We start from the raw sequence: 27,246 nt of genomic DNA on the forward strand, positions 1-27,246 counted from the left end.
CGAAAATAAGAAGTAAACAAATGCTCCGAACTGGTCAAATTTAAAGTTGCCTCTTATTAAGAGACAATAATAGGTAAACAAACATGACCTAAGTTTCATCTTAGATTTCGCCCATAAGAAGTAACTAGATCGAATACCATTATCAGATTACGTCTTTTATTATTAAACTTCGCTTCATTTGTTGCTCTCTAGATGAACCATATCCTCACCAAAATGATTGTGCCCAACAATTTTTTCAATTTATTGGATAGTCTTGAGTTTTCAGTTGCCTCCAATAGTGAAGTAATCTCCAATGATTGTTGCACGAGGATTTTACATGTTTTCCGTTGTTCCATCATTTTCATAAAACATCTACAATTGCAAAATAATGACTGGATTAAATATTCAGGATATATCTACATGTATTTAAAATAAATAAATAAACTAATTATTTTATGCTACTTAAAATTAGAGATATAGCAACCATAGACTATTCCGTAAGGCTATGAGGAGAAAGGGAAGGAGTTTTTAAAACTCCTGCCACAATTGAGTATGCAAGAAGTCGTTGGATTCGCACAAATGTATTCGACACCATCAGCATCAACAACGATGAAATTGATCTAAGAACTTGCTTCTACATAACTCAAAAACTACGTCGATGTGTGTGGACTATGGTATACCTAATACCTTGGTTGATCAATATTTTCGTAGTCACTTTCTTCTTTAAAGAATCTTAAACATATTGGTTTGGGAAAGGAAAACGTCCGAGTATTTTTTAGGGAAAACGGTTTGTAAAGTGGCATAAAAATGACAGCATTTCTGTACACTTTATAAATTGCCAATTACGCACTTTGAAGTACTTCACTAATTAAATGGATATCCCAAATAAATCACCATATCTACGAAAATGGCACTTCAAATTCACAAGGAAAATTTTGCAAACTTGTTTACGATTTTATGGTTACTAATTATGACTTTTTTATGGTTATTTCAAAAAATGACTAAATTTTATCAGGCATAATAGAAGAAAAACTGCTTCAACTACTTGTACACTCTTGCAACGTTTTAAGAATACAAAAAAATTTGAAGAACATAAATTCCATACTGCTTCTTTGAATTTGACAAACAACCCATCAAGTTTACTTTATATTGTTAACAACGGAAATTACTAAAAAACAAAAGCAGCCTTCTAGAATTAACCAAAATGTTCCTCTTCCAACACATACACAAGTCTACTTAATCTTCTTCTTCGGCCTTAGCTGCAACCACACAAAAAAAATTAATAAACATACGATAAAATACATCACATTAAAGCATTTTAACAAAAGAAATTTTTTGAAGGGATTATTTAATTAATACCTGGTTGCTGTGGCCACACTTCTTCTTCCTGCAGTTCACAGCCCTTGGATGCAGGCGAGCATAACACCTAAAATGAAACCATTAAGCCCATACATTGTGATCAATAAATCTTATAAAATAAAATAAAACGCAAAAGTAAATATTGGAAAAAAAAAGTATATAAAACGGATACATATTTTTGAAGAACAACTCACTTGCGACAAATGGTCTTGTCTTGATTGTATTTCCTAGCCAATGCCATCAAAGAGGGCTCAATGATTCCTCCCCTTAGCCTCAACACCAAATGAAGGGTGGACTCTGTACAATCATTTCAAGATCGCATTTTAAATGTTGGTATAATTTGATAACATTCAATCTAAACTTGTTAATGTTATGGCTATCATGCAATTCTAGTATTGTTTTTATAAACAATGCTAGCAATGAAAATACAATATGAATTCAAAGGGCAACTCTTGGTGATAAATTAATGGATCTAGTGAGCATCCAATTTTTAACATCTAAACTATAGTGGGACGATCATACTGATCCATTACTAATATCAAATGAACTCATCATCGGTTAAATTTGAACAATTACGATAAAAAAAAATAGAGAATTTTAGTAGTTCTGCTATACGTTATCAATTACAGTTTAATTCATTAAATCGACATAAATTGTTAGTTTCAATGAACAGACAAGAGTAAAACCTTTCTGGATGTTGTAATCTGCAAGAGTTCGACCATCTTCAAGTTGCTTTCCGGCAAAGATCAACCTCTGCTGATCCGGTGGAATACCTACGATACAAAATCATTCAATCGCGTTTTGCTTATAGACGATCTCAATCCTCGAGTTCAAATTAAATATATCGGCAAACACCATACCTTCCTTGTCCTGAATCTTTGCCTTTACATTGTCGATGGTGTCACTGCTCTCAACCTCGAGGGTTATGGTTTTCCCGGTTAGGGTTTTCACGAAGATCTGCATCTTTGTTTCTCCCGGCGGCAACGCTGATGAAGATTCGAGCACATGATGGGCTTTATATTCATGTTTCGCGATTAGGGTACTGAGTTGGGTTATTCTAGGCCCACTGGCCTTTGTTCTTTTTATTTTTATGTTATCCACATTTTTTTTCTCAAATAATTGGTGTGAATATATTTAGGCACGTTTGGAATTGTGTATTTAAGGGACTTATTAATTTATTAGGTTTAAGGTTGTTAATAAGCATTTTGTTTTGGATAGAAAAGAATTAAAATTAATTATTAACTTAAATAAGTTAATTTAAATAAATAGTTTTTGGTAATTTTCACCTTATTATATATTAATCTTTCTATTTAATTCGTTAGACAAATATATTTTAAAGTAAATTATATGAATGGCCCATGTTGTTTGGGATAATTTGCACGTTTGGTCTCTAATTTTTTGTTTTTAATTCAGATGATCCCTAAGATGTATTTTTGTTGCACGATGGGTCCCTCGTAGGCATAAAATGACTAAATTACCCTTATTTATTTCCTTTTTAATTTGTTATTTTTTATTAAAAATCTTGTTCATTCATAAGATGGGACACATCCTCTAAGGCATCCCCTTCACCATTTCAACCATATCAAACCTTGAACTATCAATCCATCACCTGCCACGAATAGTAGCACTAGTCCACACCACATAATCGGTCGCCGCCTCTGACTAATATCATCGAGCTCTACATCCGACCAATATCACCGACAACATACCCTTCCTTAATCAAAAAATCGAACAACCACTAACTACCGGTACCCCTATCCACCTCCAACAACCGCCATCACCAACCACTGATACATATGTTCACCTTTAACAACCACTACAGTTAATCACTATCATCAAATCTAACGAAAATATAAAAATCAAATCAACTTGTTACTCGAAGAGCAAACAAAGCCTAAATTGTAGATGTAGGTTTATCGAGGTTGATGACACACACACAACCAACAAAAATCGATGAACAAACAAACCCCTAAAGGATTACGTGTGTTCTTTGTTCCAAATCGAAAAACTATCTGAAAATTGAAATCACTATAAACAAGAAACCCTAAGTTCAATTTCCATGTATTAAATGAATTAATTAAAAAAAAACAAATCAAATAGGTAAATATAAGGGTCTAAAGATTTGAGAACTTTAGATTTACAAGAAAATAAGAAAAATAACGAATTATTAAAATTGAAATATTTTGTATCTTTTATATTTAAATAAATAAATAAATGAACTTTAATTTGGGAATTTTGAAATTAGAAATTAAGTCCATTAATAAAATTGATATTCATTTATTACTACATTTATTATAATTATTATATTAATATATTATGTAGAATTTAATAAAATAGGAAAACGCATAAAATGGCATATAGAAAAAAAAAATTAATTCAAAATAATCATAAAATGATATTTGACAAATTGAATGCCACGTAACAAAGTGAATGAGAGTATGCCACGTAACAAAAAAATCTTCATTTATTATTGTGTGTGTGTGTGTATATATATATATATATATATATATATATATATATATATATATATATATATATATATATATATATAAATATCACGCGATAACTCCAATAATCTAATTGTTGAATCAATTGGGCCTTGTAATAATTCTTAGCAAACAAAAAGTAATTTTTTTTAAAAATATTGTTTCTTTCATTCTTGTTTTCTGACATTTATTATGTGCTACAATTCACCAATAGGAATTTAGTAAAATTAAATAATTATTTAATTAAATAAAGATAGATATTAAATAATTTCCATATTTGTATGTATATAAAATGATACCAAACATCCAGGGGCGGAACACAAGCCTTATATTTAGGGGGGCCGAAATCATACCTCAAAATAAAAACTATATAAACTAGAAAAATTTGGTTCAAAATTATCTTTAGTGGCTTTTCGAAATCTTGATTAAATAGTATAATGATATTTGATTGTTTTTACCTGTTGATATATGTACTACATTAAAAAAAATTACTGACAACTAAGAAATATATTTTAGCCAACTAAGTTTCGATAAATATAGAAGTTCTTTAAATTTATTTAATTGATTACATTGTATTCTAAATAAAATAACAATCATGATACACATTTGTTTCTGGTGTTCCAACTTCCAATTGCTTTTACACTAGTAAAATACAAATACATTAAGTAATTTCTCAACAAATAAAAAATAAATATTAAATAATTGTCAGTTTTTTGAGATTAGTCTGTATCATACTATTTGTAACGCCCGTGTTTCTAGGCTAGGCATTAATATTGACATAATGGTCTAGGTTAACCTTTGTAACTCATTTAGAAGAAATGAAAAGGAATTATGTGAATTTTATTGAATTATGTGTTTTATGCTTAATTATTAGGGCTTAATTAATTAAAAATAAAAATAAGCGTCAAAATTTAAAGTGTGAAATAAGCCCGATATCTTTACATAAAGTTGTAGTGGTCGAAACAAGGATTTCGGGGATATAAAGAATGCCGAAATCCGAGTTATAACGAAGAAGTTATGACCTGTCGAAGTTTCGCGACAAAACCGGCACGGTGCCGAATGTCGTAAAAAGTGAGTTTTTGATATACTACTTTTTAGCCTTAGTAATCTAAACGAAAGTCGTAGTATTCGTTAAACCGAGGAGTTCGATAAAAAGAACGCTCAAATCTGACTTCGTATGAGGAAGTTATGATTTTTCGAAATTTCAGTTTAGCAGTAGACAACTAAAAACTCGAATTTTAGATCGAGCGATTTTTAGCCGACACAACCTAAACGAGAATTGAAGGTCTCGTCATTAGGAGCACAACGGTAAAAAGTCTGACGAAAATGGACGTCGGATGAAGAAGTTATGAATTTTTAACGGATTTCCTGTCCCGGTCTGTTAAAAATAATAATATAAAATTTGAATTCAAAATTAGCCGACGAATTCTAAACGAAAGTTGTAGAGCGTAATTTTAGCTACGCGTGCATATAAAGAACATCAAAAACGGAGCTCGTATGCGAAAGTTATGGATTTTAGAAGTTTTTGCGCGAAAAACAAGAAAAATCCCCAAAACCGAGAAATTTCGCTGAGACACCTCGGACACGTCATCCCTCGCATGTGAGGCCTCCACGTGGCACCTCCTGATAGGACCGAGCTTCGCGTGTCGTCTTCTGATTGGACCAAGTCCGCGGTCCACTCGCATTCGGACAGGCTCGCATGAGACACCCCGCGGATGCTCCTCGGACACCCCTTCGCATACGTGGACTCTTCTCATTGGACCGAGGCTGATGACCAATCCGAAGCTCGCAGCTGACCAGTTCGAGCCTCGCTGAAGCAGCCACCTGGTCCGAGCCTCGCAGACGCGTGCCATCCTCTTCTCGGTTCGGATCCGAGCCTTCGATCCTCCTCCCCTATAAATAGCAGCCATGCGAAACCTCCCGGGTAACTTTGGAAATTTGCCATTTTTCACCCTAAATCTCATATTTCTTTCATATTAATATCCCCCGAAGCCCCGGCACTTATTTCAAAGCCCGTAATACGCCACGAAGAGCCCGTAAAGCCCGGAAAATTTATTTTTTCGGTTTCGAAGCCCGACTTTTGCAGAGCCCGGTTTCTCAATAAAACTCTCGGTTTTATTAGAAACGATCGTTTTAGGAAACAAATTGCTGCCCGGTTTTCATTAAATCAAGTGAGTGTGTAGTCAGTTTCATCCCGTGTGATAGTTGTTTTAGGGACGTAAGGTAAGGATAACAGGTATGGGTAAATAGGGTTGTTTTAGGTGGATGAAATTAATAAATTATTTGTTGATTGATAAACTTAAAGAGTTTATTATTTATTGTGGGTTGAAAACCCTATATGCTCATCAGGCTTCCAAGCCTGACCCGCTCAGCTTTTTATATTACAGGTAGTGGACTCCGAGCATAGTCGGATGATGATGATGAGTGATTTTGGATTATAGGCCAGTAGTTGTAAATAACTGTGTAAGGCTTATAATGTCTTGTTTATGCTTTTGATCTGTATCGGAACATGACATCCCGAGGTTTTGTTATGAAATAAAAATATATATTTCTTAAAGAAAGGTTTTGATAATTTTTTATCATGTTTGGTTTTGGGAACAAATTCCACAACACTTTTAATCAAATGATTACTCTGACTTTATTTTAAAAAGCATAAACGAAATCGGTCTTTTCTGGCTGTGAAATTGGGGATATCACACTATCACATATCAATATTTTCACACAATCCCATATATGTTAGCTTATATTGACTTGAGAGAAAAAAAAAAGAAAAAAAAAGAGAGGAAAAGAGAGAAATGAAGAAATGTTAAAGCTTACTCCCACGAAGAGGATATTGGAGACAGAGAGCAGCAGCCGAGAAGCCAACAGAGGCACAACGGAGTTCAGATCTAGCAGTCTGGCGAGGCAGGAAGATGCTTGAGGTAGGCAGATATGAGAGAGCGCACGCACACACAGAGAATGCAACAATCTAATGAATGATACCAGTGGGGGAGATATAGTTAGGCCGGTGATGGTGACGTTATTTCCGGTGAGATTTGACTTTTCCGATGGCTGAAATATTTGCTGTTTTTTTTTTATTTATTTTTTATTTCTTAAGCTTAAAGTTTGAGTTAAGAATTATGTAAATCTGATTATTTTACCTTTTTATAGGATTTAAAAGATGATTTTTTTAGTTTGTTAATTTCCTAACCATCAAGGTGGTATTAGATTTTATTACTGATTCTCGGAAGTTTAGTTATATGGTTATCTACTTATCTACATTCTAAGTTCATGTAGCTGGGTTTTTATAATAACAGAGGGGGTCTAATTATCCATTTGAGCGATTATTGCATTTATCCCAAAATAAACAATATATAAGGGTATTATGAAGCTTAAAAGCAGGGGGGCCATGGCCCCTCCTGGCCCCTATTGAGCTCCGTCACTGCAAACATCTTTGAATGTGAAATCAGATATTGTGGTCTTGAAAGCATATACTTTGTCCTTGAACATGTTGTAGAATTATATTAGTTACTCTTAAGTATGAAATTGTAGTATTATACAAAAATAAAACATTTTACCACTATATGAGAGTATTCTGAGGTTTTCAAGCGTTGTAAGGTAGTACTTATCATAACCGGTGTTGTTTTTTAGTGACATTGGGTCGAAATCTGTAATTATGGAAACCATTGTCAGTGAATATATGTAGTGCACTACTTGGTTGTTTTTTAGTTTGGTCAACTATGGTTAAGATTGGTAGTAAGAGTATAACATACATTGCAATGAGTGTTTGCGTTTCTGGTATTTTCGGATTGACGTACATGTGTGTTGCACTGCTGCTTGTTAATTTTAATCTTCATATATAGTCAACACAGTTATTAAGCATAGTCTATAATTTACTGAAATGGAAATCAAAATTTCATCAACTTTTAACATACTCTATAATTATTCCAAAAGGAAAATCAGTTTCTAAAAAAGTAAACTTGAAACTAACTATTGTGATTAGCAACTAACTATTGGAGTATATTTTAACATACATTTATCATATATCAATAGCCTACTCTATGATTGTAGTAATCCATGGATTCTTTTCAACATGAAGGATATCTTAGCTTTCCTCCAAAGAAATTATATTGGGAACAACCATATTAGTCATTAATCAACATAAATTGCTATAAATTCAACTAAAACACCATGCAAAGATTATATAATTCATATATTAATCACCCCATCTGTTAAAATTGCAATCATACATACGAAAACTTATATTATTTGCTAAAGACTAATTATATGATCAAAACAACAAAAAAAACATAGAAAATGAAGCAAAATTAAGGAGATTCTTCACACAATGACCAACTTTGTAACAAATAATTAATATAGGGACCATTTTTGTAACAAATTCTTGGCACAACAACCATTACTGTAACATATTTTGATATAAGGACCGTTCGTATATAAAAATTTATGCCACAAGGACCTTTACTGTAACAGATTATTTATGTAAGGACCATTTCTATAAAAATTTATGCAACATGGACCATTATTGTAATATATTATCTATATAAGGACCAAATCTGTATAAATTTATGCCACAATATAATTATTATTACAATTTAATATGCATTCTATATCGTTAATGTAAAGACAATATTACAGTGAAAGGGTGTTTGGATTATCCGGTTTAGAGTTAGAACAAATAATAATAGCATGAAGTAACTACACTTGTTTGCAATGTGAATTTTTACCTTTTTTTTCCTAGCTAATAAATGAAAGGTTTTTTACCACATGTTATCATCTAATTCAATATGTCACATGATATTTTTTTTAATTTTTTCAATTTTATTTAAATCCACTTGGCAAATTGTGGTTTTTTTTTGGCTTTTTTATCAAATTATAAAAAAATATAATCTAAAAATACAATTAAAAAAAAAAAAAAAAACTTAAATGTCTCCATAAATTCTCACGTAATTTGTCAATTAATGTATTAAATTCAATTTAAATTCAAATCAACTTTCTTAATTGAAAAACATAATTTTCGGCCAATCCCTTTTGAATTTACAATAATTTGCATAAACCTTGCAAAGATTGGTTCATTCACAGCTAATATTGATATTTTTTTCAAATTCAGTTTTGTAAATTATTATGTAATGCTTAACAAAATATATTATTTTTAAAAAAATAAAACTTATGTATTACACGGGTCTCACACCTAGTTACTAATATATGAAGATTTCAAGTACGCTCTATTTACCTTGACCTTTTATTTGTTCTTAAAAATATTTATAGTTTGTTAGATTATAAGTTGACTTTTTTAATATAGGGTCATGGTCAAAGTGAAGTCAATGAAAATAGTTCATGGAATTACATCCAAAGCAAGAAAACATTCTTCTGAGTATCCTTTTTGGCTTACATCCATATCTTTTATACATTTGACTTGTAAAGTCAAATGTATATGTGTCACTTATTTATTAGCAATATATTTGGTATTTTCTTAATTACATGAATAGAAGCTAAACAGCCATTGCCAACCTATAGTTTTAGTTTTTGGTGTAATGAAAGAGTCGTAAAACATAGAGGTCAGTGGTTGATCAATTTGTGCTCTTTTTTTCCTTAAAAACACTTGAGACTTAAAAAAAACGAAAAAGTAACATACTTTTTCCTAATTGATCAAAAACCAAACATATTTAAACTAAAACAAACACCAATATAAAAAGTTAAAAACCATGTTTTTTTATTCTTTTAGAATAGATTAAACCATTCAACTTGCATTTTTTTTATTACGCAGAAAAAGCAATGCTCAACACAAACAAATAACATTTATACAACAAAAAAAGACTTTTTTTCACAGCCAACGAACGACAAAAAGGATCATTTTAATAGCAAAGAGTAACCACTTTGACAACAAAAACTAAACAGCCAACTTGCATATTTTTGGTCTTTTCTAACTACATATTCTTTTTCCATTTTGACATGTTTATTGGAGCATTTTGACATAAAAAAATTTCCATATTAGCCACTTTTACATCAAAAAAATAGAACGACAATCCCCACTCCAAAATAAAACCCATCAAAAAAAAAGTGACCCATGGTTCACCATGGGACCAAATTACCAAAGGTATAATATAATTTCAAAATAAAATAAAGAAAATAAAGTTCAGATTTTACAAAACTGTATCATAATTAAACAGGGAAAGAGGGGAAATTTGATCATTTGGAAAAGTGGCATTGTACTTTAAAAAAATGTCAGAATTGGTTGGTTAAAAACATAAATGATAAGTTGGTTAAACTTCAAAAGCAATGGTTTTTTTACAATTTAACCTGATTATTTTGACAACTTCAAATCAACCAATCACTAATTTTCTACAAATCTATGAATCGGAATAGACATTATACTTTAAAAAATCGAACTTTTTTAATAAAATGATTGAAGAGATTGTATGCAGTAGTTTAAAAAAACTAAAAGGAAATGTCATTGTACTTTAAAAAATGTCAGAATCGTTAGCAAACTAAGCCCATAATAAAAGTATACTTTAAAAAATAAAAAATAAAATGACATTTTTTAAAAGATGTTAAGCCCATAATAGCATTATTCTTTTAAAAACTAAAAAGAATGGCAATATACTTTAAAAAATGTCAAAACTGGTAGCAAACTAAGCCCATAATAGCATTATACTTAAGACAAAAAAAAGGGAATGGCGTTATACTTTAAAAAAATAGCCCTTTTTCGTCGTGTTTATAAGACATGACACAAACAAAAACTAAACTAGTCATTAATAAAAAATATTAGATTTGGAACAACAGAATAAACATACATGCTATAAAAGAGGGACATATTTCATATATAATTAACCCTTTCTGTTAAAATAGTAAGCAGAAAGTTCTATAACATTTCTATTCCCACATGCCACAAATGGATCCCTTTACACCCAGTAAAATGACCATTTTCCAACACAGTACTGTAATTTTTGTTAGGCTAATATTCTAAACAGCTTATAATCTTAAAAGTTAGAAAAATGACAAAATATTATATTAAGCTAATATTCAAATGCATGTAGATTTTGCTCTGATATGTTATAAATACATTTTCTAACATGAAGACTATCTTTTTAACTTTTTTTGTGTGTTTTTCAGTGTGATGTAATTATTTGGAAGGGATATTGGTATTTCATGACTTACTGAATTTGAGAATAATTATTGACAAGGATGTTTATTCTCTCACTTTCAAACTATTAATAAATATAATAGTTATCATACTCTATTTTTATTATTTCTGGATAAATAGGAAAAAAAAAACATTATGTCATCTTATAGCTATTGTGGCTTTCAATAGAAAGTATGTTGCTATAGATTAACTAAACTATTATGCCTTATGTCATTTTATAGTAATTTATTTCATTTCAAGGATCCATTTTTTTTAAGATGAAGAAGGGGTCGGAAATGTCAAAACCCAGAAATTGATATCCTAAAATCCAGATTGAGAAGAGAAAGCATCCTTATTAACTTGTTCTTATGGTCTTGCTTAAAAATATTTCAAAAAACAAGTAGATGTAAGAGACAATAATGTAAAAGGACCAATAGTGCTTCTTTGAATTAAACAGACAACCCATCAAGTTTACTTTAAAATGTTAATAAAGAAAATTACTCAAAAACAAAAAACAGCCTTCTAGAATTAACCAAAATGATCCTCTTCCAACACCCACAACAACTGTCTACTTAATCTTCTTCTTCGGCCTTAGCTGCAACCACAAAGAAGAAAGAAAAGAAGATTTTTCCAATCAACATGGAAATTCAACACAACAAAAAGCAATTTATGAAAAAATTGAAGGGAAAAATTAATTTATACCTGGTTGCTGTGGCCACACTTCTTCTTCCTGCAGTTCACAGCCCTTGGGTGCAGACGAGCATAACACCTAAAAGGAAACCATTAAGCCCATACATTGTGATCAATAAATCTTATAACACCAGATAAAACGCAAAGTAAAGATTGGAAAAAACATTATATAAAATGGATATAGGTTTTTGAAGAACAACTCACTTGCGACATATAGTTTTGTCTTGATTGTATTTCCTTGCCAATGCCATCAAAGAGGGCTCGATGATTCCTCCCCTCAGCCTCAACACCAAATGAAGAGTGGACTCTGTACAAACATTTTAGGATTGCATTTTAAATGTGGTATAATTTAATAGCATTAAATCTGAATTTGTAAATGTGATAGTTCTTATGCAATTCCAGTACTGTTTCTACATACAATGCAAGTAATGAAAAAGACAATAAGAATTCAAAGGGAATCTCTTGGTGACGATCCACTGAGCATCCTAATTATAACATCTTAGCCTAAACGAATGAATATAAACAAAAAGGTATAGTCGGAAGATGATACTAGACCATTACTAATATCGAATGAAAAGGTATGGCAATGAGAATTTTAGTTAATCAAATGATGTTCAGAAACTTGAACATATTAACATGAAGTCAAGCAATGACTATATTTCCAATAAATGAGAACATACCATGCTTCTAAACAGTCATTCTGTAATACGTCATCAATTACGGTTTAATTCATTAAATCGACATAAATTGTTAGTTTCAATGAACAGACAAGAGTAAAACCTTTCTGGATGTTGTAATCTGCAAGAGTTCGACCATCTTCAAGTTGCTTTCCGGCAAAGATCAACCTCTGCTGATCCGGTGGAATACCTACGATACAAAATCATTCAATCGCGTTTTGCTTATAGACGATCTCAATCCTCGAGTTCAAATTAAATATATCGGCAAACACCATACCTTCCTTGTCCTGAATCTTTGCCTTTACATTGTCGATGGTGTCACTGCTCTCAACCTCAAGGGTTATGGTTTTCCCGGTTAGGGTTTTCACGAAGATCTGCATCTTTGTATCTCTCGGCGCCGACGCTAGTGAAGGTTCAGGGACATGATATTCTTTATATTCATGTTTCGCGATTAGGGTTCTGAGCTGGGCTATATTAGGCCCACTGGCCCAATCTTTTTTAATTCTTTATCGAAAAACATTTTTCTCAAAATATCACCTATAATTTCTCCATAAAATTTAAATATTCGTCTCCCTATAGAGTAACGATAATAAAACGAACCTAGTAAAATGATACCATATATATTTATTATGAATGTTAAGTTAAAGTCAATTCAATAATATTTTACAAAATATCTTAGCTACGTTATATAGAGTTAAACATTTTTTTATCATACTAAATATGTACATAAGCTATGTTTCCAAGAAAATATTGAAACTACTCAACCATTTTACATCCAAACATGATGTTTATCTATAGAGAGAGTACAAAACAAGGAATACATCAATAATCAATATGCATATTATGAAAGTTGCTCGAAGATAATTAACTGAAAAGAAAAATCAAATATTCTCGTATCTTTTGTTGCTACTCATCTTTTTACCTACTACATGTGATTATATGTTTTTACCCACTACATGTGATTATATCGTATGAATAAGTAGGCAAATATGAACAAAAGATACAAAGATAATTAATTTTTTCAAATTGAAATGACAACTTCAAGTTTAGGCGAGGCAGAAAGTTGCAGGTCTTTCACACAATATTTGTTACATAATTTTTTGATTATTTATAAAATTTGCTACTTATACCAATAAAAACGATACCAACAAATAGGGTTGTTAATCGGGTTAACCTGATCGGGATTCGAGTTAAACGGGTCGGGTTGGTCGGGTTTTTCTAGAAAAAATATTCACCCTAAACCCGGCCCTAATAAGATATTGGTTAGTCGGGTTCGGGTTAACCGGGTTTGGATTTGTAGGGTCGGGTTAATCGGGTTAGTCGAGTTGAAGTTGAAATGTAAGATGAATTTATGTTGTTCCATTTTAATACATAATTCACATGTATAGGGACTTAAAATGTAAAGTTGGTATACGATATGAATTTTTGGAGTTTCTTTTACCATATTAGTAATGTAAACAGTGAATAAAATTCGTAAAACTGTTACAACACAACCTTACTGCACTAAGAAGAGAGGAAAGTTATATCATTTTATACATCTCTATACATAGTAATTTTACAATTTGTTTTGTTTAAATAAGAAATATGTATTAGTTATAAAATCTCATGGGATCTTGAATTCATATCATTCAAGGCAGTAAAAAAAGTTTTGGTAATAAATTCTTAATCGGGTTATTCGGGTTGACCCGAAACCCGAATTGTTTTGAAAAAATCAACCCTAAACCCGGCCCTAATAATAATTCGGGTTAGTCGGGTTAACCCGAATAACCCAATTAAGAGTTCTAACCCTACCAACAAACCATGCATCTCTCTTAACAAGGGTTGACGTAGCAACCCGAGATTTTTGTAGCAAGTTTTGCCAATATGATTGAAATATCTATATTAAAACCAAGCAAACATTTAACTCAAAAAAAAAATCAATGATTGAATTCAAATCCCATAAGAACATACATGTACCAAATAGTTGAACATTTAAATCAAACATGTCTGTCTCTTCAATAAATTGTTCCCCCTCATCCTTTTGTCACAGATTGATGATTTCAGTTATTTAGTTAGATTAAAACCAAATACAGATCATGTAACAAAAGATATGATGAGATTGTTGATTGTTCATATATAGAAACCCTTTGGGTTTAAACAATAGAGGACATTTTGGGTATCACAATCTCCAAAAGTCCCTTTGGGTTGTCCACATGAACCCAATGTCCAGAATTTGGAAGAACCACAACTGAAACTTTACCCTCTGATTCATCGCCTCTCTTTTTATCAAGGCTTTCGAGTCTCTGAGTCACATGTGGGTCCCACCTGTCACTGTTTTCCGCACGCACAATCACTATCTCCATCCCTTTAGGCGGATGTTCTAGAAGCGGCCAATAATCCATCTCCCTGAAAAGTTAATAAATTTCAATCTTACTTGTATCAATGCTTATTTTAACTTTGATTGAAGGAGCAAATTGACTATTTTAACCTTGGATACAATATACCTGTATGAATCGAACATCTGAATAATTCCATCAAGATCGAAAGCCCATGTCTCATGTTCACCTGATTTTTTGAGATTGGTGCCGAGCCATTCAGACAAAGATTTTGAAAATCCTAGATTTATCAAGTAATCCACTAGCCACCTGTCCCCAAAAACATTCACATTGTAAATATGAAATGGAACATCAAATAACTAATGAGTAGAAAAAAAAAAAACTTACTTGCGTGATGGGATTGTTTTTGATATACCCTGCAAGGTTTCTAGAACTTTCTCCACCTCGCCACTAGTTTCTTCAGGGTTCACTATCCCAGGAACAGAATCCAGTACCCACAACTGTTCTGCATCATGTGTTTGTGTCCGTGAGTTATTGTCAATTGATAAAACCACAAGGACTTAATTGTAAATACCCAAAAACCATAAGGACCTGTGCAATCGTATACAAGCTTTAAGAATTGGTGACAGATGAAAGTTTCGTATGGAAATACCTGTTTGGGCAACTTGGCTGAAGTGCCATAATCACCACGGGCACAGCTCATGGCATACTGTAAGGCCACCTTGCCACCCATGGAATGCCCTAAAACAACATCAGGCCAACTCCAACCTTGAGATTTCACTAGATTAGCAACATCATTAGCAGCACTAGGTATGTCATGAGGTGGATTTAAACCAGATAAACCAGCTGATCGACCATGATTTCTCAAATCCAAAAGAACCATCTTCCAGTCTATACATATCAAGGAAATTGGAGACGTTTCAAGATGATTAGTAAATAGTATTAGTTAGAGGATACATACACAACACACACACGCTCACAGATCACACTCTGTTTCCTTCTGTAATTTGCATATGATTAAATATAACATACTTCACAGTTTTTATTTCCTTGAAAATTTTAAATCTCATGTGAAATTGAAGTTTAGCTTTACCATGTTTAATATCGAAGTCAAAGTATGGATTTTTTTTTTTAAATCTGATGGATAGATGTGAAATTACCTGAAGGTGGAGAGGAGGTAGAGAGGGAAGAAGCCAGATTCCGAGAGAAAGATCGCCAATTTCTGGCAGATCCCATTAAGCCATGAAGAACAAATGCAGAATAATCGGGTACGGGTTTGTGGGAGGGAGAGCGGGCCTCTTCGAAAGCTAGGGTTTCGATCGTCCTTGTAGATGTGGAAGGGAAGAGAACCGATCTCCATGAGTAAATAAATCCGGTAAATAATCTGGGTTTGTTGTTGAAGACTCTCGCCATTGTTGCGTTCTTGGACCTCGCTTTACCTTCTTGCTGGTTAATAAATCCGGTACATAAATCCCGTTAATAAGGGGCTGGGAAAATGACTTTTACATGGTAACGGAGCATGTTGGTATCTATTTCACAGACACGAATGTTACCGGTCGGGATAATTTGTATGTTTGGAAAATGAATTTTAGATATATTATAGATAACTTATGGGCTGTAGTTTAGTTTTTTACAGGCCAAAAGTCATTTTCCAAAAAGTCACAAAAAGTTATTTGGAAAATGACTTTTAGATATTTTAGATAACTTAGGGGGGTGTTTGGCTTAGTTTTTTAGAGGCCAAAAGTCGTTTTCCTAACTTTTCCAAAAAATTGATTTTTCTTCTATCTAAAATCCAAAAGTTGTTTTTAAAAGTCTTTTGCCAAACATCTTTTGGCTTTGATCTTTTACTAAAAGTTCTTTTAGCATATGAAAAACTAAGCCACACACCCCCTCAATATTGTGTTTGTTTTCATTTGGTCCTTTTTTGTATTTAATATATCATCGAACTTGTTTGTGTTTACCATAACCATTATGACCGACTTTCGACCTGTTCTAGTCGGTCAAAGTGTTATGATAGACACAAACAACAAGTTTGGTATATATTATGTACAAAAATAAGAAGGAGATCAAATGAGAACAGATGCAATAGTTTGTTACTGTAACGCCCGTACATCAGGGCTAGTCAATTTAGAGATGATAAGCATCAAAAATGACTTTTTGATGGAAAATTATTTAGAGACGATTAATCTTAACTAAGTTGTAGTATATGTTACAAGGATTCCGTACATATAATGCGACATCCCCATTTTCACGGCCTAAAAAAACCGATTTTGTTTATGCTTTATAAAAATCAGAGTACTTCATTTTATAAAAATGTTGCGGAATTTGTTCCCAGAAAAACATGATAAATACGTTATTAAAACATTTTTGAAGAAACGTATTTTATTCATTTTAAAACGTTTGGGATGTCATCGTTAATACAGAAACATAAGCATAAATAGAACTTACATTATTATTACACTAGTGATCTACATCTCTTTAAATCTCTCGGTGTAATGTGACTTCATATCAGCACCTGTGATATAAATAAACTGAGTGGGTAAGGTTGGGAAACCTGGTGAGTACACAGGGTTTTCAACCCACAATAATATAATTATTATGTTTAAACAATCAAGCAATTAAACCCCATTACCCATCCCCATTATATTCTCTATTCTTAAGGATCTATCCTAAGAATCAGCTTATTCCTCGTTCATTCGTTCCTAAGAATCATCCAAAGGAATCGGCACGAAGTCCATCGTTGTCATGGTTTACACAACGGGCACTAAGTCTGCATAGTCACCAGGGTTTAGGCACCAAGTCTGCATAGTCGCCAGGGTTTAGGCATCAAGTCTGCATGATCACCAAGGTTTAGGCACCAAGTCTGCATGGTCACCAAGGTTTAGAGTACACCGGGTGAACACATCGTTCACAACACCTACAGGTTGTGAGTCTGCTAGTGTTCCATTGGACTGTCTAGAATAGTCCGTGGATGTCATCCATACTCTGCTGAATGACGGGGACATCGTTTAGGAAAAAGGCTTCTCACATCGTACACCTCTCACTCATACCTCATGGTCTATATCACCTCTCAACTCATCGTCCAACTCATATTTCATCTATTATATCTACCCATGTTTTACCCCAACATTTTCGTAGATATAAAATACATATATAGTTTAAATCATTTAAAACATGTATAAAATCTTTCACCGAGCATAGACAGCAAGTAAACAGACAATATGCACACATAGCACGTAGTAAATACTTCATGTCTATGTGTAAGTTGAAGAGGACCATGCACTCACCTGAAAGGAGGTGACTCAGCACTCGGACAGCGCTTCGATACTCTCAAAACAATTTTCCTTCGATAAAACCTAATATCAATACCACTAGGGTTTAGTCTAACGATAAACGCGACAAATTAATAGTCTAGCTATTATTATTATTATATAAGCGTTAAATAACACTCAATATAACTCATAATAATAGCCCAAATACTCATTTATAAGTTCCTAATAACGTTACTATATTAAAACATAAGTTATACTAAAGATAGGGTAGGCATAGCTCACTTACAGTGGGTTTTCGCGAAAATCGGGCTTCGCTGGAGCAGCGTTCCCGAGCCGAAAGCCTCTTTTCTCGGGACTCTGGGAGCCTCGGGGCTTCCTTCGGGTGCTAGGGGGTTTACCTAGGCTTTAAGGGGGTTTGGGAGGCTAGAGAGAGAAACTAGAGAGAGAAAGTGAGTTTGGGAGGTGTGAAGAAAAGTGAATGCCCGACACCTCTATTTATAGTGAAAATATTTGATGGACTTGCCGAGTAGGGGACCTACTCGCCGAGTTGGTGCATGTGGTGGCCTTCTGGTGATGCCACGTCACCCCCTATCGTGTATCTGTTGGAATAGTGTCTAAGGCTGCAACTATATTTGACAAGTATTTGACCCGATTGTGTATGGTCCTTTTGGGTTGCCTTCAACATAGCAACTTGACAGGATGATTTATAATGAGAGAAGAAATATTATTAATATATTATGAGAATAATATAAGGAATAATAATATTGTTATTTGATTAATATAAGTCATAAATTAATTAGGAATTAATTTGGTGACTTAAAGTGATTAATTGAATAAAGGAGCATAAACTGTCAATTGTATGATAGTTGTACTTTAGGCTGCGATTCCTTATGAATAAGGGAGTGGACGATTTTAGGTTTAGGAAAGGCCTAGAAATCGTCCAAGGCTTATCAATAAGGAGATTGGATTGCTTAGGGCCTAAGTTATCCAATTAGGGTTTAAGGGTGAAACCCTAGGAGGCTCACTAGTATAAATAGACCCTTAGGGCTAAGAAAATCGGCACCCTTGTGATTGAAGAAACCATGGCCGACTTTTCTTACCCTTCTCTCTCTCTCTCTAATCATCCTCTTGCTAAGTTGGTGTTTGTAAGCCATTATAGGAGTGACATTTGTGACTCTAAACTCCAAAGACAAGAAGATTCAAGCAAGCAATTCAAGGTAATCTTTCAAATCTGATTTCATGTGTTATGATATGAAGGTTTTCATTATATCTATCAATCAAAGTCTTGGATACATTGCATGTTCAATTAGAGAAACCTAGATCCAAGCATTAGGGTTTGTATGTGCACATAGGAATGTTCTTATGGCTCAAACCCATCAGTGGTATCAGAGCCTTGATTCGTTTCTATTGAATTGATGCATTGGTTGTTTGATTGTTGATTGCAAAATCGTTTTTTGTCCTTCTGCCTGATGAACTCGGCGAGTACCATAGTGTACTCGGCGAGTTGGCCTCAACTCGACGAGTACATTGTGGTACTTGGCGAGTTCGAGCGTCAGAAGGAGCTAGTTTCAGGATTTCTTGTTGTTTATCTTATGGAAACTTGCCTTTATCTTAATGGGTCAATATAAATCTGATTTTAACATATATTTGAGTATATCCTTGACCTAATTCAAGATATTTACCAATTAATTGAATAATAATTTCCTTATGTGATAATTGATTGATTATTTTAAATGAATTGGTGAACTGTTTTGCAAGAAACAATTATATAAATCAAATATGAATAATTATGTGATTAAATGGTTAATTTGAATTATTTGTTATTTGATTCCTCATGTTTTGAAAAGTTTAAAACTTGTCCTCAAGTTTTGAAATTTATGTTTTGTGATTAAAAGTTTAATTTAGACAATTTAAATTTCAAACCCTAGAATTTTACAAGTTTAAAATTTAACCCTATACTAATATAATATTACAAGATATATATATATATATATATATATATATATATATATATATATAATTAAAATGCTAGTCTTACCGTTAGTAGGCCTCATTCACGAAGCCAGTCTATAAGGTGGGTATAAGGTTGCGGCCTATAAAATGGCGCTTAATGGGTGTACACTCACACCCACCGCTTGCTTGATCGGTGGAGGGTCGTTAGCCGAACGGGTAGGATAGGGCAACTCTATCTCCTCATTAGAAGTATAATATTAAATACAAAGTAACTACATGTTTTTCAAATTCCCAATCCTAGTTACTTTAGGAAAAGTGAATTGATGCGATCCCATGAAATTGCACTTTGCACCCTTGCTAAGAAGTTAGTGGAGCATGTGTGGTTTACCGGCACACTAATTGGTTCTAAGCATAGGTGGCAAAGGGTGATTCATTGTTTATCATAGTTCGATGGAGCGTGTGTGGTTTACCGGCACATCGAATAGGTAATTGTTACAATGAAGGCACCATGTAGATTTGCATGGTTATTCACACCCACTTTGTGATCCTCGGCATCCCAGTCACAAACGAGAGGGGCATATCGAGATTTAAACATGCCATTGAAAAGTTCAATGAATCTCATCGAAATCTAGGAATTCTAAATGCATTTAAAACTTAAGGTTATGTTTTGTGATGGAGAATTAGTGAATCGTCATTCACTTACCTTCAAATTGTTTGCATGTTGGATTACGACATCCCTTTTCTAATATGTAAATAATGTTGTTGGATCCTAGCCCTAATTTTTCATATTGGGTGATAATTAGGGATTTTAAATTCTAATCAATCTTTGTCCTTTCTATTTGTAGATGTCTGTGACATCCCCAAAATCTCGGCCAGAAAAGACCGATTTCATTTATGCTTTTTAAACATTTTCAGAGTAAATCCGTTTGATTTTAAAAGAGATGCGGAATTTGTTCCCAAAAACAAAACATGATAAAATAGATATTTATCAAAACATTTCATATAGAAATATGATTTCATTTCATAATCAAAAGTTGGGATGTCATGTTCCGATATAGATCATAAAGCATAAACGATAACATTACAAGTCATTCATCAAATATATACATATACAGACTTGTAAACAAAACAACTTGATGATTCGTCCATCTTAAGCTCTTGCGCCACTTCCTGTAATACAAATCAACTGAGTGGGTCAGGCTTGGGAGCCTGGTGAGCATATAGGGTTTTCAACCCACAATAATTATATTTAATTTCAACAATCCACAATAAACCCGATTACCCATTCCCGTTATCCTCACCTTACGTTCCTAAAAATAACGTCTATTATAAGGAACTTATTTCAGGATTTTCATCGGGACGAACATTACTGCAGAGGGGCTTCCTTAACGATAAGTGTCCTAAAGGCAACCATGTGGGGGATAGAGTACACCGGTGAACACGTCATTCACAACACCTACAGGTAATGAGCCTGCTAGTGTTCCACAGGACAGTCTAGAATAGTCCGTGGTCGTCATCCATACTCTGCTGAATGACTAGAATAACACCAATAACACCGAGGCCTCTCATCTGTTTATTTCACACCAATTATCTACCCATGTTCTACCCAACATATTAGTAGATAAAAATATACATTTTTATACATTGTTTAAAAACCAGTATAGCATGCTTTAATCAATACATATTCCACATAACAGATGAGGCATACACACATAACATGTATTTCATAGAGAATATATCAGATCTATGAGATAGAAGAGAGTGAATATACATTCACACATATAACCACAAAATATATACACGTAGCACGTATTTTATATTAAATACTTCATAATATTGCGTTTTGAAAAGGGACTATACACTCACTTGATCAGAAGATGATCCGACATCACTACGGCTTATAGAAGTAGCGTCTCTCCGCAGATCTGGAAGATCTTCACAAAAAACCGGCTCCTCGCGGGCAGGGCTTCGGCTCGGGAATAACGCTCTTCGGGATTCTCGGGGCTTCGGATCTCGCTTCGGGGCTCGGGAATAATACCGGGGCTTCGGGGTATAATCGGCACGCAAATCGAGGCAAAAAGGCTAGAGAGAATGAGGAATTTGCAAAAGAAAAGAAGCTGCTTCGGACCTCCGTTTATAGCCTGATCCTCGGGGTTACGCGAGGCGTAACTTCGGGGGTACGCGGGGCGTAGTGCTTCGCAGATCGTCAGCGCTTACGTCACCGGGCCCTCTACGTCATCGCTTACGACTCACTACTCCGCAGGACTCGAGTGCTCTACGTTGTACGCGGGGCGTACAGCAGTACGCGCTGCGTACTTCGGATAGACCGCCTCGCTTCTTCTTCGGATAATATCGGAGTTTAAAAAAAAAAAATATTAAATATTTATTAAAACTTCAAAAATTCATATCTCCTTCATACGAACTCCGTTTTCGACGTTCTTTAAATCCACGCGAAGGTGAGACTACGCTCTACAACTTTCGTTTAGACTCCGTCGGCTAATTTTGACTTTTATTTTTATTATTTATTTTTAGAAGGCTCGGACAGGAAAACTTCGTTATAAAATCATAACTTCTTCGTCCGACGTCCGTTCTCGCCTATCTTTTCATCGTTTCGCTACTAACAACGAGATCTTCGATTCTCATTTAGATTGTTTCGGCTAAAAACCGCTCGATCTCAAATCGAGTATTCGGGCTGCATACCACTAAGTCGAAACTTAGAAAAATCATAACTTCCTCATACGAATTCAGATTTGGGCGTTCCTTTTATGCACGCTCTCAGTTTAACGAAATCTACGACTTTCGTTTAGATCGCTAAGGCTAAATATCGCTCTATCTTAAATTCATATTTTACGTCACTCGACGTCGTGCCGGTTCTGTCGCGAAACTTCGACAGGTCATAACTTCTTCGTTATAACTCGGATTTTTGCATTCCTTATATCTCCGGAATCTTTGTTTCAACCACTACAACTTTATGCAAAGATATCGGGATTATCTCACACTTAAATTTTGACGCTTATTTTATTCTTAATTCATTAAATAAGAAAATAAACACATAAATCACATAATTCACATAATTCACAAATAATACATTTTTTTATTATTTCAAATTGGGGTTACAATGGTTAACCTAGACTATTACATTGCTAAAATGGCAAGCCTAGAAACACGGGCGTTACAATGTCGAACGCGAACAACGCTGCTGCTAGTTCATTCACATTGATGAGCCTTTGCCAAAAGGTGACGTTCGATGGAACAAACTTTAGCGAATGGATAAGATACATTCGCACGATTGCTCGCTACGAGGACAAAGAGTATGTCCTTGACGAAAAGCTCGAGAAGATCAATCCATAAATCGCTACTCCGACTGAAATGACTACTTTTGAGACTCATGAACGTGATGCGACGAAGGTTCATTGCATCATGATAGCCACAATGAACGCCGAATTCCAAAAGTCCTATGAGGACATGTATCCATACGAAATGCATCAAGACTTATTGGAGAGATACCATCAAAACGCAAGGCAGGAACATTACGAGATCTTCACTAACATGATCTCCGCTAAAATGGGACATGGAGAATCTCTAACCGTACACTTGCAAAATATGCAAAGGTATGTCGATCGTCTTTGCAAGTTGAATGTCGACTTTGGGGAAGATTTGGCTATCGACATGGTGCTTCATTCCTTGCCTCCGTGTTACAATCAATTTAGGATGACCTACCACATGAACAAGGAAGAGGTCACCCAAGGTCTCCTAAGGGTTGCTGGGAGCAACCTCAAGGACAAGTCTGTTGTACCAACTCCCAATCCACCCGCTGCTCCCGTTTTGGCAATTGGGCAAGGAAGGGGTAAGAAGAGGAAGACTTCGTCTAAGAGCCACCGCAAGGGAAAGTCCCGAGATGGTTCCTCTTCTAGTGGGACCAAAGTTGATCCTGCTAAGCCCACCCCCAACCCAAAGGAGGCAGAGTGCCACCATTGCCACACAATAGGGCATTGGAAGAGAAGTTGCCCAGAATACCTGCAAGCCATCAGGGAAGGAAAGATCAAGCTGTCTTTCGCAGGTATTTACACAATTAAATCTAATGATTCATCTCATGCTATTTCTTGGGTCCTCGATACCGGGTGTGGTTACCACATTTGTTCTGAATTGCAGGACTAAGAAGACATAGGGATGTGGAGCGTGGAAGAATAAATCTAATCATGGGGAACAGAAGATCGTCGCCTGTGACCAAGATTGGAGTGTATTCTCTAGTGCTTAGTAATGGATTATGTTTAGATTTGAATAATTGTTGCTACTCGCCATAAATGGCAAGAAACATCATTTTGTTTCATGGTTTGCTTAGACAAGGATTTAGATTTTCTTTTAATAATGAGAATGGTTCAATTTATGCTTATGTAAATGGTGTCTTATATTTTGAAGCAATGCCGTGTAATGGAATTTATGAAACTGTTATGATTGTAGATAACCTAGGAAATGATGTTTTATGCATGGATTCTTCCAATAGTATGGATAGAGCATCCTTGTGGCATTGTCGTCTTGGACATGTCAACAAGAAGCGCATAGCCCAACTCCAAAAGGATGGAGTGTTGGAGTCATTCGACCTTAGGGAAGATGACACATGCGAATCTTGTTTACTTGGAAAGATGACCAAGTCACCCTTCACTAGCACATGTGAAAGGGGTGAGGGTTTATTGGACCTCATACATACCGATGTATGTGGACCCTTTAGATCAACCACGAAGGATGGGAACCGCTTCTATGTGACTTTTACCGATGACTATAGTAGATATGGGTATATTTACTTAATCAAGCAAAAGTCAAAAACGTTTGAAAAGTTCAAAGAATTCAAAAATGAAGTGGAGAATCAATTGGGCAGGAAAATCAAGATGATTCGATCCGATCGAGGAGGATAGTACCTAAGTCTTGAATTCCACGACTATCTCAACGAATGCGGAATAGTTTCGCAATTGACGCCGCCTAGGACACCGCAGTTGAATGGTGTGGCAGAAAGGCGTAATTGAACCTTGTTGGACATGGTTCGTTCTATGACGAGTCATGCTTCACTACCTATCTCATTCTGGGGGTATGCCTTAGAGACTGCCGCCCATATCCTTAACCGAGTCCCTACTAAGAAGGTTGTCAAAACACCTCACGAGATGTGGACAGGGAAAGCTCCCTCGTTAGCACATATCAAGGTTTGGGGTTGCGAGGCTTTCGTAAGACGAGATACTCACGATAAGATTGAACCTCGTAGTGAGCGATGTATTTTCATCGGCTACCCGCAGAAATCCTTTGGATATCTCTTCTATAGACCGAATGACAATGTTGTTTTCGTTGCGAGGAGAGGGGTTTTCCGAGAGCGAGAACTCATAAGCCAAGGAGACAGTGGGAGGCAAATCGAGCTTGAAGAGATTTAATAATCGATTGATGAAGAAACCTCAACTGCTGGCGCTCAACCCGAGGAGGAAACTCCGGTTGAACCAATTGACGAGTCCTTACCTCTTAGACGTTCCGAAAGAGTTAGAGTTCAACCCCATTTTGTGGTTTTCATATTACTATCGAAGGGGACACGTATATTAGTGATGGTACACTAATAAATCTAAATGAACCTAATAGCTATAAGGAAGCCATGGCAGGCCCGGAGTCTACAAAATGGAAGGAGGCAATGGACAACGAGATCCAATCCATGTATGACAACCAAGTTTGGAATTTGGTTGATAATGTGCCCGGACGTAAGACCGTTGGGTGCAAATGGATCTTCAGGAAGAAGACCGACGTGGATGGAAATGTACACACATATAAGGCGCGATTGGTTGCGAAGAGCTTTACTCAAACTCGCGGAGTTGACTATGATGAGACATTTTCACCAGTTGGGTGGAACATGGGTAGATGGGATAGTTGGTGACTATGGAGTTAGCGCCTATTGTATAAACCTTGGTGACTATGGTATAAAATAAACTGAGATTTGGATATACCGATTTTTTTAAACATGAAAAATATTACAACAAACTGAATTTTTCATCAATTATAACTTAAACAACTAAATAAAGTATACAACTAATTCACAAATATAGTTAGGGAACCGATAAAAAAAAACTTGATAAAAATGCAACAAACCGAAACCGATAGAAAATTCGATGATGTGATTATTCGAAGGGCTAATAAAACTATGTTAGGATTCAATAATCAAAAAATCAAATGAACTTAGTTATTAGTGTGGTATAAAATTAAATGAACTTAGTTATTAGTGTGGTATAAATTATGAAAACTGAAAAAATAAAACTTCATTAACATTTTTGATAGTATATATATGAACTAATTAATCGATGATATTGTTTCTATTCTAAATAACATAAAAAAAAAGTTATCATATTTACCTACTAAATGTAAACATGCACAAAAATAAAAATATATACAAAACTACAATAAAGTCCCTACATATTGGCCTTATAATCGATTTAGCTCTTATATATATTTTTTATTCAATTAAGTCCCAAATACCGGTAATTGTATTCAATTTAACATTTTGACCCGGTCAACAGGTCATTCAACTTTCAAAAATTACATTTTCGGCTCAGATTTCAAAATTTATTACAAATTTGGTCCAAAATTTACATTTTTGGCCCAAATTTTAAACTTTTTTACAAATTTGGTCCAAAATTTACGCTTTTTGCCCAAATTTTAGAACTTTATTATGAATTCATCCTAACTTTAGTTTTTTTTACAACTTTTTTTCTCAAAAGTTTGTTTCTAATATGTTTTTTCTTTAAAACTCATATTTATACAAAAAAAAAAACATATTTTCACATAAAAATCTTATTTTTTCTATATAAAAACTTTTTTGTATATGAAATATCTAACTATAAAAATAGGTTTGGAATATTGTGTGATTTCTCTTAAAAACAATTAAGAAATTAAAAGTAACCCTAAATTATACTATTAAATTATAGTTTGTCAAAAACTAGTTACACTAGTAACGCTAAATTATACTATTAATATAGAGATTTTAATATGTGTTCTATTTAGTGTGTATTCTTTTTTATATGAGATTTTAATATAGTTGTTTATATGTATTTTCAATCTGTTGCATTTTCGTAAATTAAATCATACATTCGATCACATATATATGACAAAAGGTATGTTAAGTTGTTCTAATCTCATATATGACAATCCATATTTATTTCAGTAGGAGTTGTAATTATCAACATTTGTAATACTTTTTTTTACATTTGTTAAATGCCCTTTTCTGCCAGAAACCTCCTTATCGACAAATGACAATTACTCCATTCTAGATAGTTATTTTTTGTTATTACAACAAACAAAATTGACACATGAATCCGATTTTACAAAGAAGTTTAAATAAAGAAATCCAAAGTAATGATGAACTATATGTAT

General features: G+C 34.0%; 3 protein-coding genes across 3 annotated transcripts; all 3 read right to left on the reverse strand.

Moving 5' to 3' along the window:
• Positions 1–1,061: 1,061 nt before the first annotated feature.
• On the reverse strand, positions 1,062–2,354 carry LOC111902009 (ubiquitin-60S ribosomal protein L40). The gene is made up of 5 exons (XM_023897880.3): positions 2,199–2,354; positions 2,025–2,111; positions 1,533–1,635; positions 1,339–1,405; positions 1,062–1,238 (listed from the first exon to the last, which is right to left on the reverse strand). Exons 1-5 carry the CDS (start codon positions 2,299–2,301, stop codon positions 1,212–1,214), a joined length of 387 nt encoding a protein of 128 aa, XP_023753648.1. The 5' UTR covers positions 2,302–2,354; the 3' UTR covers positions 1,062–1,211.
• Positions 2,355–11,366: 9,012 nt separating this feature from the next.
• LOC111902013 (ubiquitin-60S ribosomal protein L40) lies at positions 11,367–12,744 on the reverse strand. The gene is made up of 5 exons (XM_023897884.3): positions 12,589–12,744; positions 12,415–12,501; positions 11,839–11,941; positions 11,647–11,713; positions 11,367–11,539 (listed from the first exon to the last, which is right to left on the reverse strand). Exons 1-5 carry the CDS (start codon positions 12,689–12,691, stop codon positions 11,513–11,515), a joined length of 387 nt encoding a protein of 128 aa, XP_023753652.2. The 5' UTR covers positions 12,692–12,744; the 3' UTR covers positions 11,367–11,512.
• Positions 12,745–14,281: 1,537 nt separating this feature from the next.
• Positions 14,282–16,132, reverse strand: LOC111902008 (uncharacterized). Its single transcript, XM_023897879.3, has 5 exons — positions 15,787–16,132; positions 15,279–15,517; positions 15,014–15,126; positions 14,795–14,935; positions 14,282–14,696 (listed from the first exon to the last, which is right to left on the reverse strand). The coding sequence occupies exons 1-5, from the start codon at positions 16,037–16,039 to the stop codon at positions 14,444–14,446; spliced, it is 999 nt and encodes a 332-aa protein (XP_023753647.1). The 5' UTR covers positions 16,040–16,132; the 3' UTR covers positions 14,282–14,443.
• Between the last annotated feature and the right edge of the window lie 11,114 nt (positions 16,133–27,246).

Source organism: Lactuca sativa, chromosome 8 (assembly GCF_002870075.4).
Source record: "Lactuca sativa cultivar Salinas chromosome 8, Lsat_Salinas_v11, whole genome shotgun sequence".
Classification (NCBI taxonomy): Eukaryota; Viridiplantae; Streptophyta; class Magnoliopsida; order Asterales; family Asteraceae; genus Lactuca; species Lactuca sativa.

Coding starts and splice junctions, on each gene's coding strand:
- LOC111902008 (XM_023897879.3), bottom strand. CDS start 16,039: ATGGCGAGAGTCTTCAACAACAAACCCAGATTATTTACCGGATTTATT. Junction 14,936..15,013: donor AAAACAATCCCATCACGCAA/GTAAGTTTTTTT, acceptor TTTTGGGGACAG/GTGGCTAGTGGATTACTTGA. Junction 14,697..14,794: donor CAGATGTTCGATTCATACAG/GTATATTGTATC, acceptor TTAACTTTTCAG/GGAGATGGATTATTGGCCGC.
- LOC111902009 (XM_023897880.3), bottom strand. CDS start 2,301: ATGCAGATCTTCGTGAAAACCCTAACCGGGAAAACCATAACCCTCGAG. Junction 1,636..2,024: donor AGATTACAACATCCAGAAAG/GTTTTACTCTTG, acceptor ATGATTGTACAG/AGTCCACCCTTCATTTGGTG. Junction 1,239..1,338: donor AGTGTGGCCACAGCAACCAG/GTATTAATTAAA, acceptor GTGTGGTTGCAG/CTAAGGCCGAAGAAGAAGAT.
- LOC111902013 (XM_023897884.3), bottom strand. CDS start 12,691: ATGCAGATCTTCGTGAAAACCCTAACCGGGAAAACCATAACCCTTGAG. Junction 11,942..12,414: donor AGATTACAACATCCAGAAAG/GTTTTACTCTTG, acceptor ATGTTTGTACAG/AGTCCACTCTTCATTTGGTG. Junction 11,714..11,838: donor GACAAAACTATATGTCGCAA/GTGAGTTGTTCT, acceptor GTTTCCTTTTAG/GTGTTATGCTCGTCTGCACC.